The sequence below is a fragment of the Castor canadensis genome, chromosome 13, assembly GCF_047511655.1.
Source record: "Castor canadensis chromosome 13, mCasCan1.hap1v2, whole genome shotgun sequence".
Lineage (NCBI taxonomy): Eukaryota > Metazoa > Chordata > Mammalia > Rodentia > Castoridae > Castor > Castor canadensis.
In genome coordinates this window covers 40290369-40306068 of record NC_133398.1, presented here as the reverse complement: position 1 = coordinate 40306068, position 15700 = coordinate 40290369, and the positions used below count along the sequence as shown (strand labels likewise).

The window sequence follows — 15700 nt, the reverse complement described above, 5'->3', positions numbered from 1 at the left end:
ATGTGGTGGGTCCTTATTGTCCCTTCCAACTGCCTAAGAACTATTTAACCTACTAGAGAAATAACCCTGCCAATTTATTTCATAACAGATGAAGTTAATATTTCTGTGGAACTTGCTTCTATGCAGCCACTAAGCTTTTTGCATATGTTATCTCATCTTCATAACAACCTTTTGAAGTAGGTATCTGTGTTTAAACTGAGAAATTGTGGCATAGAGATAACTCACTCAGGTCACACATTGGACAAGCTGAGATTAAACCCAAAGATTCTGGTTCATTGTTCATTTCCTTTGCAACTCCACATGCTGTCTCACTCAGAAGTGACTATATTTTTGTAAAACAAACTCTGTTACTTGAGTCCTCACCCATCTTCTGGACCTAACTCAAAGGATGAATAACAGAGATAGTAAACTATCCTATAAAAAGACACACTGAATGATGGAATACCCAAGAGACCAAGGTAAAAGACAGTTACAGACATTGGGGGTCTCCAATAAACTGTGCCAAAGTGACCCTCACAGTTTTATAAGCCCTGCTGTGATGTAGAGCTTCTAGTCAGATATTCAGTGCCTCACCTTAAATAAGGAGATAGGATCAGGAATAAGCAGACATTTGAACAAAGATTTGAACTTGAAAGACAGACCTAGATGAAAATGTTTGAGGAAAGGAGGGAATAGAACATTGCAAAAGCAGTAGAGGAAAACTTTTAGAAAAAGAATCATCTCTTCAGAAAGATGAGTTAATTTCCCATTGCCATCAAGTAACAGCCTTTTTAAATTAAAGAAGCTTCTCCCCAAATAATTCAAAGGAAAGTGTATTTGGTTAGTTTAGAAAACTTCCGTAATACAGAACAGAATGACAAAGGGAAAAATGAAAGTGTAAGAAATTAAGGGCTGAACTCAAATGGTTCAACATGTGATTAAAGAAAGGTATAAATACAACAGAAATAAATGGGAGGAAAGTTTAATTATCAACTAAATAACAGAAGGAAAAATCTTTCCCAGCTGAAGTATCTGAAAATCCAGATTGAAAAGGCCCACTGAATAACCTGCAAGATGACTTACAAAGATGCTAAGTCACATCATTGTAAAATTAAGGACAATGTTGAGGCATCATCAGAAGGACTTCAGACTTCCTGAAGACATCCAAGAAGCTTAGACTAAGGAAAATGACTACCACCAGTCAAGTGCAATGACACTTTCAGATATTCAAATGTCTGAATATATTCAGATATTTAAAAATCATCCCGCAGTCCTTCTCTCAGGGGGCTCCTTGGTGAATGTGTTCCACCAAAAAGAGAAGTAAACTAAGAAAGGGAAGGATGTAGGATCCAGGAGAAGGGAATGAAGGCACAGAATCCCCAGGATATTGGTGAAAGAAGCTTCCTCTGTCTCAGGAATGCAACAGCACTGAGCCAATGGAACTGGACCAAGGGTTCCAGGAGTGAAACTGCCATGACAAAGATTTTTAAATGATACATTGCTTGATACAGCTGAATATCTTTAAAGAAAATTTGTACTTTGAGGAAAGTATTAGTTAATGAATAGGGACATAGTTGCAGGTGAGCACACCCAAAACAGAAAATGACTCGTTCTATCTTGGTATGTTACATGCCTATGCTGTAAACAGAATTTACATAGCCACAATGATGCAGAAACCACATATTGGCTTGCCAAAATGTATGGCACAGCCATAGTGGGAGGTTAGAGAGAAGGGAGGTGGGGAAAGGGAATGGCAAAGAGAACTAAACCCTCATCAGAGTACAGAATTGCTAGATGATAACAGAAATGGAGAAACGAGAACTAGCCATTTAAACATAATACCTAGAGATACAATAACCAGAGATTGCAGGTTTTCTGTGTTCTCTTCTGCAGAAGAGAGGGACAGTACAGGGAGCTGTCGCTTTATAAGCCACTGAGTGCTATCAGCATGGCTGATGTAATAGAAGACACCCGAATTGTAGGCCTGCTTAGTCCCTCTGATTTGGGGTAACATGACCTGCTTCACCAGAGTTACCCACTCTACAGTGATTCTGAAATCACTTTTTAAAACACATGTCTCCTGCATTTTTAATATGCAAAGCTAATAGTCTCTGAAAGTAAAGGTAGATTATGAAAGGATCTAGACTATTTGGGCAGAAGAAGGTAGTTACTATTTTTCTAAATTTCTGAGTTCTGTATAACTGAAGACATAGAATCCTCCCAGATTTACATGTGAAATTAACCACAGCTCTGTCAGTCCCTTAAAATGGTAAATGTGCAAAGCCTACTTCAAAGTTTGAGTAATTGCTTATCTTCAGCTCCTTTCAATTGAAAATCTTTCCTCTCTCCCTCTTTTTCCCTACTGAGGATCAAACCCTGGCCTACGCCTGCTAGGCAAGTGCTCTGCCACTGGGTGCTCAATACAGCTCTTTTAAGGAATTTTATTTTCTTACTTTCTTATCCAGGAAAAACAGTTGTTTCATTACTCAGTCACCAGTAATCATATCAGATATCTTGATGAAGCCTCAGCTCAGCACAATATCCAGATTCCTATTCAGAGAAAGAAAGAAACCTGCTTGTGGAAGATGTTTCTCATGTGTTAACATATTAGCTAATCTTTTCCTGATCTTTATTGATTTATGCTTCCAATACCTCTACCCTGGACCTTGATGTAGAAAGGGAGCAAATTTTGCATATTGTTTGATTTCAGAACATTCTGCCTTGTGTTTTTGCTCCCCTTCATAATTGACCATCACTGACTCTGATATTTAGTCAAGTATTTGTGACTTCTAAAACAGTTCAATGGGAGAGAAGAAACAAATCTAATTTAGTTTCCTTTTTTCCCCTGCCCTAAGATTTAAATGTTCTTATAAAACAGGACAAGAATTAGGCATTTCAGCCAAAAGAAGATAAAATTCAATTTAGCAGAAATAAATAGGTGGAGTAATTGAGGACTTGTAGGCCACAAGTCTGATGGGTTGAGTGTTGACTGGGTTGTCTGCAGACCCTTCTGACCTATCACCTCAAGAGGGTTCACTGGGCCTGTGTCCTTGTTCTTTGCCCCTCCTGCATCTCTAAAATCTTCCTTTTCTTCCTCAGCTTGATGTGTTTGATGCTGCTGAGCGGTACCAGCAGGCAGGCCTTCCCCTGATTGTTCTGGCGGGCAAGGAGTATGGCTCAGGCAGCTCTCGAGACTGGGCAGCCAAGGGCCCTTTCCTGCTGGTGAGTATGAAATAAAGACTTCCCAGCAGGCCTTGCACCTCTGAACTGAAAGGGAAACTGGGAAGGTGCCCAGGAATAAACTTTGTTGATTGGCTTTCCAAGATGTCATGAAAGCGCAAACTCAGAACAGCATGTAATGTTTATTCATCTCTTGCTTCTTGGTGGATCTAGATTTATTTCACTCAGTGAAGGGGAATGACCTAAAGTTGAGCCAGTTCCCTTAGATCAAGCACTATACCCTGACAACCAGAAACTTTGGAGGTGTCTATAGATCAGCTTTGGAGGAAGAGTTGTAGAGTCTCTGACATATCTAAAACTATATATACAGATTTTTTTTTTAATAGGGAGAACCTTCATAGTTTTCATAACATTCTCAGAGGTTGGGGACCCAAAACTTATTTAAGAACATTGTCCTAGGTGTGCTTTATATGAAGTTTAATATAAAGAGTACATTCAATGCAGTTTGATCCTTGAAACAGAAAGTATAAAAGCAATGCACAGTAAGGAATGGCTGAAACTTCTGTATTGTCTGTCAGGATCATAGAAGGCAACCATGAGAAGCCACGGCTTCTTCAAGAGTTACAGAATAGACTCCAGGTCTCTTGGGGAAACAAGGAGTATATGCTTTTTACAGTTGCTTTCCACTGCCTATGAAAATCTGCTTATCATCTCTCAGTGAGAAAGAGAAGCTCCCATATACACAGCCAGGCAGCTCTCCAGAGACTTCAGCTGGTTCACCTGCCTGAGGTGTCTCATAGGCAGGGATATACAGGAAGCAGGGAATATTTACCTCTTCAGTGTTTGCTTGCCGTGAAAGCAGGGAAGAATTTTACTGCCAGCTTTAACCCTAGAAGTAGAGTAAAAAATAGCTTAGCTGATGTTAATTTAAATCATTTATAGCTCAAGCAAATCGATACACTTGGGAAACACCACATTATATGCATAGTACAGTAAAAAATATGGCTGTCTGGCAGTTAACTTCCCAGGCATCTGGGCATCTGTGAATGTCATTGAATGTCACACCTTTTACTTTCTTAGTCATTTTGCTCTGAGGAGGGAATTTCTTCTCTGATTAGCTAATAATAGGTCAAAGGCCTGCCTTTTCTAAGAACTGCTAAAAAGAGTTGGAGAAATTTCAACAAAAGAAAAGGATCTTGGGAAGGGCATTGGGAGTTGGTATGGGAAATGAGACCTGGGCAGTGAGCAGTCAGGTGGGGATCTTACAGAGGATAAGAAAAGAACTGGCACCAAAGGGGCCTCTAGAGTCAGGACTTTTTCTACAAAAGTATTGACTAGTAATAATAAACTAATAGGGGAGTCTGATTGATCAGATACCCTACTTTATTACTTCTGCATATTTCCAATTATACAGTACCAATAAAATGTCCTTTCTAAGAAGCTTAGTATCAAAACTGTAATGTATTTTGATCCTGAAAACAGTAAGTGTAAAAGCAGTGCACAGTAATAATTTACTTTGTCTGTAGTATATTCTGAAAGTTGCTTTTTGATTAAACTTTCTGTGTTCTGCTGATGCACCTACAATAATAGAAAATTTCAAGGGAAAGAAACTGATTTTCTCTCTGTTGTTTTGTGGTATAGATTCCATCTACAATGGAAGTCTACTAAGGGATTTTATATCTTGGGGTGGCTAAGCGTGTGGTCAGTCTGCATGGGTTCGAATACAAGATCCTACCACTGACTACCTGGGTGAAGGGAGATATAGCGTCTGCTATGACCCAAGGTCAGTGGAGGGTGAAAGGAAAGAATTCATTCCAGTCCTCATGTAGTGCTTACACTGTAGGCAATCAGTTAGGATCCACTACTGTGTTATTTATAACTGGAGAACAACATTTTGGGTACTCAAGAAAGACTTTAACTATGAGAACATTGTGACTTAAGTCTTTTGTAAAGTTTCTATGTACCTAAAGAACATATTGGAACTGTATCCAAACTACTCTCTTGGCTTACCAGGGAATCAAAGCTGTTCTGGCTGAGAGCTATGAACGAATTCACCGCAGTAATCTGGTTGGAATGGGAGTGATCCCTCTTGAGTATCTGCCTGGTGAGAATGCAGACTCCCTGGGTCTCACAGGGCAGGAACGATACACTATCAGCATTCCAGAAAAACTCAAACCACGCATGAAAGTCCAGGTCAAGGTAAGCGGAAGCTTTTCCATGCCAGGACCTGCTCTAAAGGGTCCTTTGTAATCAATCTTGTTAACAAGGAAATTAATGAGATTTTGAGAGGGAAAACATCACTCAGTAGGACAGCATTAGACTTGAAGTCCTACTAGTATCTTTTCCACCTACCTTCACAACATAGTGAGAATGATGCCTGATGATATATCATTTATTTCTCTGTTTATCCATAAAGTGGTTATCAAGTCCAATGTTAGCTTCTATCCCCAAACATCCCCACTCATCGTTCTCTCAATTCCATTCAGCCAAAGAATACCAATGAAAGTTCAGAGATAGGACGTTTTCACATTATCTAAAAAAACCTATATTCTGAAAATGTTATCAATATATACATTCACCCCCTCCCTGAGCCTCACTTAAGGCCCCATACTTCAGTTAGTCCAAGGGTGACAGTGACACACCCTAGGTAAGGGAAGAATGAAAGGCCCAGCACCAAGGTCCCAGCATCCTGCAGAGGCATCTGCTAAGGTTTGTGTCTCAGGGTGAGCAGCTGGGTCACTTGCCTAAAGGACAACCTCAGTGAAACTTCCGCTGCCCCAAGACACTTCTATCTACAGGAAGCCCCCAGAGAAGATATCAGAAAAATGTCATCCCAATGTCACTAGTAGCTGCTGCCCAGAGAAGCTATTTCTACTTCTCAGGAACCTCTCACCTTCATCATTTATACTCTCCAGGGCCTCTCAGACTTTAATGGGCAGATAAACCTCCCAGGGTTCTTATGGAAATGCAGATACTGACTCAGTGGGTCTAGGCAGGGGCCAGAGACCACCTGTTCCCATACGCAGCATGTGCATAGACCACACTTTGAATTGTAGGCTAGAGGGCAGGCCAGGTGGAATCTCCCTGAGCCAGGGGTGTCTCTCCATCTCCTCAGCCCTTCTTCTCTGTTCTTTGTCATCGTAGCTGGACACTGGGAAGACCTTCCAAGTTGTCATGAGGTTCGACACCGACGTGGAGCTCACTTATTTCCACAACGGGGGCATCCTAAACTACATGATCCGCAAGATGGCCCAGTAGGCCCTGGTTTCTCAGGAGACTTGCACTCAGGGCTCAGCCAGCGAGACACTGGCCCCAACCAGTGGATGCCCAGTGGAGAAGCCTCCCCCGGCTCCATGAGGGTGGGCCCTGTGCACAGAGCAAGTAGATTCTGCAGTTTAGGTTCCATTCCTGGAGGCACAAAGCCAAAAGTTTCCACTTTCTCCATTTTTATTAATCTTTTTATCCTTTTCTACAGTTTGGAAGCTAGAATCATGGGAAGGTCAGTACTGCCAGAAAGAAAACTAGTTTATCTTTAAAATTACTGATCACTGGACATTGATTTTTTTTTCACTCTTAACCTATTAATTTTCAGCTAAACACTAGTAAGTATTCTCAGAAGGCATCTCATATTCTTCTTATTGTTCTTCTCTGTTGTCCTGTGATCAATGAAATCCTTCCCTCCAGGGCCTGTACCTTTGCATTAACTGACATAGGTAGGTAAGAATTTTTTCATACTTCAAATCACAGTAGTGATTATGATTCCCCCTTCAGAGTGAATGATCCAGACACCTTGTGAATAAGTCAGACTTTGAAATTTTTTGATTATGTACTTTTTGAGAGATCAGAATGAGAGAGTACTTTCTTTTACTGTCTTCAAAACTTTTTCCCAGAATTTTTTTTAATTATTATTATTATTTTTTTTTTTTGTCAAGAAGAAACCTTTCTTTGGAAGTGGTTGGGGAGAGAAACACAGACCATTTCTAACTTGAATAAGATTAAATATATTTTCATGGAAAAATTGCTGACTTGGAATTGAGTTTGGCTGGGGAGGTGGCCATAGTTTTGTGATATTGAGAGCACATTGTCCTGAAGCCTGAGTGACATTCATGTTCTCCTCCTACAGCTACATTTGAACCATGCAAGCTCAGTTACCTGCCCTGTATGGGAGCAACAGACAAGAAGGAAGAGTAGCCTAGTAGCAGTAGCAAGGATATAAATTTGATGAGCCAATCATAGCGTTTTAGTGTCTTGAAGTTAATTTGCTCATTTTCAGGGTGTGTCTTAGTCTCCTAAGGCTGCCATAACAAAGTACCACAGACTGTGGCTTAATCAAATTTACATTCTCACAGTTCTGGGCATGTTAAGTCCAAGGCCAAGATTCTAGCTGATTTGGTTTCTGGTGAGCACTCTCTTCCTGACTTGCAGATGGGCTTCCCTGGGTATTTACACTTGAAGTGGGAGAGGGAGAGAGAATTGGCTTCCTAATGTCTTTTCTTACTAGGACGCTAATTGTATAAGATAAGACCCCATCTTCATGACCTCATTTAACTAACTATTTTCTTAGAGTTCCTGTCTCCATGCAGATGTGGGGTTTAGAGCATTAACATGAATTCTGGGAGTGTACAAGTATTCAGTCCCTAACAGGGCACCTTATAGTTAATTTTCTTGTAATGATGGTTTTAAATTTATCTTAAATATAAGGTTAGCAACAGCGTGGGTATTATTCGTTCCTCTTACATATCAGACAGGGTAAATAACAAGTCATAAGTCTAGTACATGAAAGTGTCTATTCTCTGTCCCTGGAAGCCAGCGTGCTGCCTCTTTTCCTGGCCTCTCATGCTGCCAGCCTCATTTCCTGTGTGTTTTGTACTGAGGCTGTGTGGAAACCAGAGAGCTGAGGATGTCACCTAGCTCCTTACATGGTCTGTCTGAGGCTTGGCTCCAACCCAGCCAGTGTTTCTGTTACAGATTAAAATGGAATGTTTGGGGAGGAGGTTGCTTTGTTCTTTATAAAAAAAAGTTTTAATGACAAGTAAAATTCCACGTATTTACTGTTTATAGTCTGATATTTTGAAATATGTAAACATTATAGAGTGTCTAAATTAGCCAGTCAGCCTGTATTAACTCACACACTTGTTTTCCGTGATGAGAATGCTTGTAGTGATTGTCAAGAATATAGAAAATAATACACAATCATTAACTATAATCGCCATATTGTACAGTAGAATTCTTGAACTTTATTCCTCCTAAACGGAATTTTGTATCCTTTTTCATCTCCCCAGTATCTCCCCGGGTTCTTGGTAATTACCATTCTACTCTCTGCTTCCATGAGTTCACCTTTAGATTCCATATGTGAGAATATGCAGTATTTGTCTTTTTGTGCCTGGCTTATTTCACTTATATCCACAAGATTCATCCATAACATTGCAAATGACAGGATTTCTTTATTAAGGCTGAGTAGTATTGCACTGTGTGTGTGTGTGTGTGTGTGTGTGTGTATTCATACACCATACTTTCTTTATCCATTCATCCGTTGATGGGCACTGAGGCTTATTCCTTATCTTACCTATCATGGATAATGCTGCAGTGAACATGGGAGCCCAGATGTCTGTTCAACATACTGATTTCATTTCCTTTGAAAATATATCCAGAAGTGGGATTGCTGGATCCCATGGTGTTCTATTTTTAGTTTTTTGAGGACTCCATACTGTTTTCCATCATGATTGTACTAATTTACATTGCCACCAACAATGAATAAGTGTTCCCTTTTCTCCACACCCTTGCCAACACTTATCTTTTGTCTTTTTATATAATGTCTATTCTAAAAGGTCTGAAGTGATATCTCCTGTGGTTTTAATTTTCAATTCCCTGACAATTAATGATGTTGAACATTTTTTCATATGCATGTTGGCCATTTGTATGATTTCTTTTTAGAAATGTCTGTTCGGGTCCCTTGCCCATTTTTAATTGAATTATTTCACTTTTTTGTAAAGTTGTAATATCCATACATTCTGCATATTAACCCCATATCAAATGTATGGGTTGCAAATATTTTTTCCCATTCTGTAGGTTGAGTCTTTATTGTTTCCTTATCTACAAAAGCTTTTGATTTTGATACAATCCTATTTGTCCATTTTTATTTTTGTTTCTTGTGCTTTGGGGGATCATATCCAAAAAATCATTACCTAAACTAATGTTCTAAGTTTCTCCACTTTGTACTCTTACAGTGTCCGGTTTTATGTTTAAGTCTGTAATCCATTTTGAGTTGCTTTTTGTATGTGATATAAGAGTCTAATTTCATTCTTTTGCACATAGATATCCAATTTTCCCAACACCATTTACTGAGTTCTTGATTCCCTTGTCAAAACTTGGATTGACCACACATGTGTAGGTTCATTGCTGGACTATTTTTTCTATTGTCTTTTGTGTCTGTTTTTATGCCAGGTCTGTGCTGTTTTCATTGTTATAGCTTTGTAGTATATTTTGAAGTCAGATAATGTAATATCTCCAGATTTGTTTATTTTTTACTTGAAATGTCTTTAGATATTTGGAGTGTTTTGTGGTTCCACATAAATTTTAGTATTGTTTTTATTCCTGAAAAGGTATCATTGGAAGTTTGGTAGGAATTACATCAAATCTGTAGATCACTTTGGTTAGTGTGGATGTCTTTCCAAGAAAGTGGTCCTCCACTTTCTTGGTTAAATTTATTCCTAAGTGTTATGAATGGGGTTGTTTCCTTGATTTCTTTTTCAAATAGTCTATTTTAGTGTATAAAATGCTACTGATTTTTATATGTTGATTTTTATATACTGCAGCTTTATAGAATTCATTTATTAGTTATAACAGGGTTTTTTTTGGTAGAGTTCTTAGGGTTCTCCATATATATAAGATCATTTCTGCAAACAAACAATTTGACTTTCCTTTCTAATGTAGATACCTTTTATTTCTGTTGCATAATCACTGTAGCTAGGATTTCCAGTGCTATGTTGAATAGAAGTCATGAGAGCTGACATCCTCCTTTTATCCTGTTCTTAGAGGAAAAGCTTTCAACTTTTCATAGAATGTGATATCAGCTGTGGACTTGTCAGATATGGCCTGTATTATGTTAAGGTACATTGTTTCTTCACCTAATCTCTTTAGGGTTGTTACCATGAACAAATATTGAATTTTGTCAAAATTTTTTTGCCCCTATTGAGATGATCTTATGGGCTTTTTTGGTCTCTTATTCTATTAATATACTGTATTATTTTTATATGCCTTAATATGTTGAAGCATCCTGGCATCTCAGGGATAAATCCTACCTTGTCATGAAGAATGATCCTTTTAATATGCTGTGGAATTCAGTTTGCTGGTATTTTGTTGAGGAATTTTGATCTATGTTTGTCAGGAATGTGGACCTATAACTTCATTTTCTTATAGTATCTTCATCTGGCTTTGGTATCAGGGTAATGCAGGCCTCATAAAATAGAACTATCTGATCTTGTTCAGTTTTTTGGAGTTGAGAAGGATTGGTGTTAATTCCTCTTTAAATGTTTGGTAGAATTCAGCCATGAAGTCATCAGGTCTTAGACATTTCTTTGATGCAGGACTTTATTACAGTTTTCTATGTTTACTTTATTTCTGTTTCTTTCATTTCTAACTGAGTTTTCTCTCTTGATCTAGTTCAAGTTTTATCAATTTCATCTTTTAAAAAAAATCAACTCTTAGTTTCATTGGTCTTTCCTGTTGTTTTTCTAGTCTGTATTTCTTTTATTTCTGTTTTAATCTTTATTGTCTCCTACTACCAAAGTTTTGGGCCCCAGTGTACTTACTTTTCTAGTTCCTTGTGGGGATAATGTCATATCATTTAAGTTCTTTCTTCATGTTTCCCTTTACACTGACCTTTGCTGCATTCCACAGGCTCTGACACATGCTGTGCCCTTCTTCATCGTTATGGCACATTCTAATTACCCTTTCAATTTCTTCTTTGATTTGTTAATCTCATTTGTTCAGGAACATTATATGTATTTGCGCATATAATCTCCTCCTGTTATGAAGTTCTACTTCTGTGCTCTTGTGGTTGGAAATGACACTTGATATAATTTCAGTTTTCTAAAATCTGTTGAAGCTGGTTTTGTGGCCCAGCATGCTGGTCTTTCCACATAGCGTTTCTGCTGCTCGTGAGTGGAAGGCTCTGTAAAGGAGCCCGTTTGGTCTGCAGCGCAGTTGAAGTCTTTTGGTGGATGGTCTGTGCACTGCTGAAAGTGGAGGTATTAAAGTCCTCTCCTGTTACTGCATTACAGTATCTCTTCTGATCTATTAATACTTGCTTTATATATTTAGGTGCTCCGATGTTAGGTGCATATATGTTTATAATTGTTATATATTCTTGGTGAATTGATCCTCCAACATTTGACATTCTTTGTCTTGTTTTACTGTTTTTGACTTAAACTCTATTTTGTCTAATATAAATATAGCTAAGCTTTTGCTAGAGTGTCTTTTCCATCCTTTTGTTTTCAGTCTGTATAGGTGGTGAAGTGTCTATAGGCAGCATATTGTTGGTTTTTCTTTTCTTCATCTGTTTAGCAATCTGTCTTTTGGCTGGAGAATTTAATACATTAGCATTCAAGGTAATTATTGATAGGTAAGGACTTACATAATTTTGTTAATTGTTTTCTGGTTGCTTTGTAGATCCTTCATTCTTTTCTCCCCTTCCTTTGTGAATAGGTAATTTTTTTTTATTTTTAGTTATATGCCTTGATTTCTTTTTATCTTTTGTTTATCCACAATAGGTTTCGATTTGTGGTTACCATGAGGCTTACATAAAACATCTAGTAACAAACTGTTTTAAGCTGATAACTTTAATCACATGTGAAAACTCTACAATTTCACTCTGCCTCCCTCCACATTTATATTTTTGATGCCACAATTTATATCTTTTTGTGTCTTATGTATTCATTTGCAAATTGTTGTATCCATTATCTTAAGTTTTGTCTTTTAACCTTTATGTTAAAGATAGAAGTGCAACATAGTAAAAGATACAAAAATTTACACACCATCATAATAGTACTAGAGTATTCTGAATTTGACTGTGTACTTTTACTCATCAGAGTTTTATATTTTCAAAGTGTTTTCTTGTTACTAATTAGCTACCTTTTCTTTGAGCTTGAAGAACTCTTTTTAGCATTTCTTGTAAGACAGGTCTGTTGGGGATGAACTAATTCCTTGAGCTTTTGTATTAAAGTCTATGCTTCATTTCTAAAGGGCAGCATTGCCAGGTACAATATTCTTGGTTGGCAGTCTTAGGACATTTTGTCTTGTTTTGGTGTGTTCATCCCCCACCCCAGCACTTTGAATATGTTATCCCACTTTTCTGATTTGTAAGGTTTCTGTTGAGAATTTTGCTTATAACCTTTCTGAAATTCCCTTCAGACTTGCTTCTTTACTCTTGATGCTTTTAGGATCCTGTCTTTGGTTTTTGACAGCTTGACTATAATGTCATAGCGTTTTATTTGGATTGAATCTGACTGGATACTTTTGACCTGAGTTTTTGTATCTTTCCCCAGATTTGGAAATTTTTTTGTTTTTTTAAAAATAAGCTTTCTACCCCTTTATCTGTCTTTTTTTTAAATTCCTATAACTTCAATATTTTGTTTTGATGCTGTCCTATAAATAAGCTTTCTTCATTCTTTTTCAGTACTTTTTCTTTTATATCTTGAAATAACCTGTTGTTGAGTTCAGAGATCTTTCTTTTGCTTAATTTATCTTGCTGTTGACACTTCATCACATTTCTTCATTGATTGTGTTTTCCAGATTCAGAATTTAATTTTTTAATAGTTATAATCTGTCAGTTAAATTTCTCTTTTTCATCATTTATTATCTTCCTGATCTTACTGAATTGTTTCTCTATATTCTTGAGGTTCCCTGAGTTTCCTTAAAATAACTATTTTGAATTATTTGTTATGAGATCCTAAGTCCTCATTTCTTTGATGCCGGTGACTAGTGCTATACTTTGCTCCTTTGGTGGGCCCCTGTTTCATTGCTCTTGATCCTTATGGCCATGCACTGTTATCCACACATTTGAAAAACAAGGGACTTACTCCAGTGTTTGCAGACTGCCTTGTCTGGAATGCCCTCCACCAGTCACCCCACCCAAAGATTCTGAGTAGGCTGTCTAGGGTGGATGGGTGGGCTTGCTACTGGAGTCCTTGGAGAGACTGCCCTGATATCTGGGTTGCAGGTGGTAGACCAGGTTAGGCTAGAGCATCGGTCCACTGTGATGGGTCCACAGGGGCTGATGGCACTAGTGGTGATCCTTAAATCTGCAGGGGGTAGCTGAAGATTTACAGGGGTAGTCCTAGAATCTCTCCATGAGTGGTTGCTCTGGCACCAGCATCCACTTGAGTGGGCCTGGACCCTGGGTCCACTAGAGAGTCTTGGGCCACCCATGGTGCTGGGGCAGGCATAAAACCTGAGTCCATGGGGTTTGGTGTGGAGCACTGGATTGTGAGTACAGGCCTGGCACCTGAAACCACTGAGGTTGGCCTAGAAGCTAGATCAGTGAGGACTGTCCTAGAAATGGGTTCACAAGTGCAGTCCTAAAGTACAGTTCCATGAAGGCCTTTCCACCACTAGGTTCTATTGAGATGAGCCTAGCTGGCCCAGTGCTAGAACAGGCCTGAAGCCTGTAATGGCCAATCTGGTGGCAGGACCAGTGTGGCTGTCAGGTAGCCTAGAACCTGAGTCCATAGTAATTTAGTGAGCCTAGAAACTGCATTTACTCTGCAGACTTGGAGTCTGGGACCACAGGGGGCTTCTCTACACTGGGTTTTACTGGCAGATGACTGGCATTGTGTCTAAGGGAGATCCCAGTGTTCACCTCTCTCTCCTTCCTTCACACTTAAGAGTATCTCTCCACGCTATGCTGCCTGTGGTTTAGGGAAGGGTGGTGCCAGTAATATAAAACAGTTCTTCCTACCCTTATCAATGCATCTTTTAAAATATCCGTGCTATGTCTAGGTGCCATAATCTCTCACCTGGTAACTGTATCTCTTATGATGGTATTTCTGTGCATGGATAATTATTCAAATTGATTTTTCTGTGGGGAATAAGCACTGGAAAGTCATATTCCTCTGTCTTGCTCAGGTTTCATCAGTTCCTCTCACGGTGATTATGGAGACCAAGAATTACCATGATTTGCAGTCTGAGAACTGGAGCCCAAGGAAAGCTGATAGTGTAATTCAGTCCAAGTCTGAAAGTTTGAGAAGCTTGGAAGATGCATGGGGTAGTGGTATAAGTCCCAGAGTCTGAAAGTCCAAGAATTAGGAGCTCTAATGTCCAAGGACAGGAGAAAATAAATCAATGTGATGAATTTCTTAATCTCAACTTGAGCACTAGGGACATAGCCTGGGCATCAGAACCCCTGGGATCTAATCCTGTTTACACCTCTTTGCCAGATGATAGATTGAGGCAGTTTATTTAGTATCCCTGCTTCTAAGATTACATTCTTGGGAATCTAGTTTGTGTACAAATAAAAATTGCAAACAGCCCTGTGGTATAAAACAAGCCTGTGGCCCTCCATTTGGGATCAGTCCTAGCATAAAAGCTAAGAAAGGCTGAGAAGACAGACCTCTACCTCCCAGCTCTCAATCACTGAGTATCTGACTGTCTAGCTCCCTCTATTCAGTGGTTGCTGTGGTTGGAATGTTTGTGTCCCTACAGGGTTCATTTGTTGAAATCCTAGTGCCCAATATAATGACAGTAAGAGGTAAGGCCTTTGGAAAGTACATGGATGATGGGGTTAGAGCTCTCATGAATGGGACTGGTATCCTTTTAAAAGAAGCCCAAGAGAGGCTGCTCACCTCTTCTACCATGGGAGAACACAGAAAAAAGGAACCATCTGTGAAATATAAAATAGGTCCTCACCTGACTCTGACTGTGCAGTAACTTGATCTTGGACTTCCCAGCCTCCAGAAAAGTCTGTTGTTTATAAGTTACCCAATGTATGGAATTTTGTTATAGCAAACTGAACAGACTATGACAGAGGTTATGAGGAAACAGACTCTTATGACCATGGCTTCTGGAATTGGTTCTCTTCACTTCTGAATTCCCCTCGTCTCCCTCCCCATACATCCTTTTCATATCTTGGCCAGTATCCCATCCTGATCCACAATAAAACTGAACCAACAAGCCTTTTTTACCCGATAACTTAAGAAGGCACTGGGCCTCTTACTCTCCAATTAAAAATAAACAGCACATGCTGGTTTTAGTCCCCTTCTTCTATATAGGAGTCTCAACTCCTGTCTTTTGGTTTCCAACTCCATTACTACCTTATTTCTCCCAAGGAGACACAAACATTCCTTGGCATACACAGTGAGTTAAGTGGAAAACTTATTCAATGCAGCAAGTAGGTATACACATCTTTGGTTATAAGGTGGCCTTCGTAAATGTAGGTAGGCATACACTGTTTTTATGTTGCATGGAGAATGTTAGCTGGAGGAAGAATATATTAGTCATGACTGTCTTAGTTATGTGCGTTTAACAGAAGCACAACTTAAAATCA

At 38.9% G+C, this 15700-nt stretch overlaps 1 protein-coding gene across 4 annotated transcripts in view; it reads left to right on the top strand.

Moving 5' to 3' along the window:
- Nucleotides 1-9750, top strand: part of Aco1 (aconitase 1) — a 61766-nt gene extending 52016 nt beyond the window's left edge. For all 4 annotated transcript variants that reach the window (XM_074051627.1, XM_074051629.1, XM_074051628.1 and 1 more), the window contains 3 exons: nucleotides 3079-3201; nucleotides 5173-5358; nucleotides 6304-9750. In XM_074051627.1, the coding sequence (XP_073907728.1) occupies nucleotides 3079-3201; nucleotides 5173-5358; nucleotides 6304-6417 (423 nt within the window). In that variant the 3' untranslated portion in view covers nucleotides 6418-9750. The remainder of the gene's footprint in view (nucleotides 1-3078; nucleotides 3202-5172; nucleotides 5359-6303) is intronic.
- Nucleotides 9751-15700: the final 5950 nt, after the last annotated feature.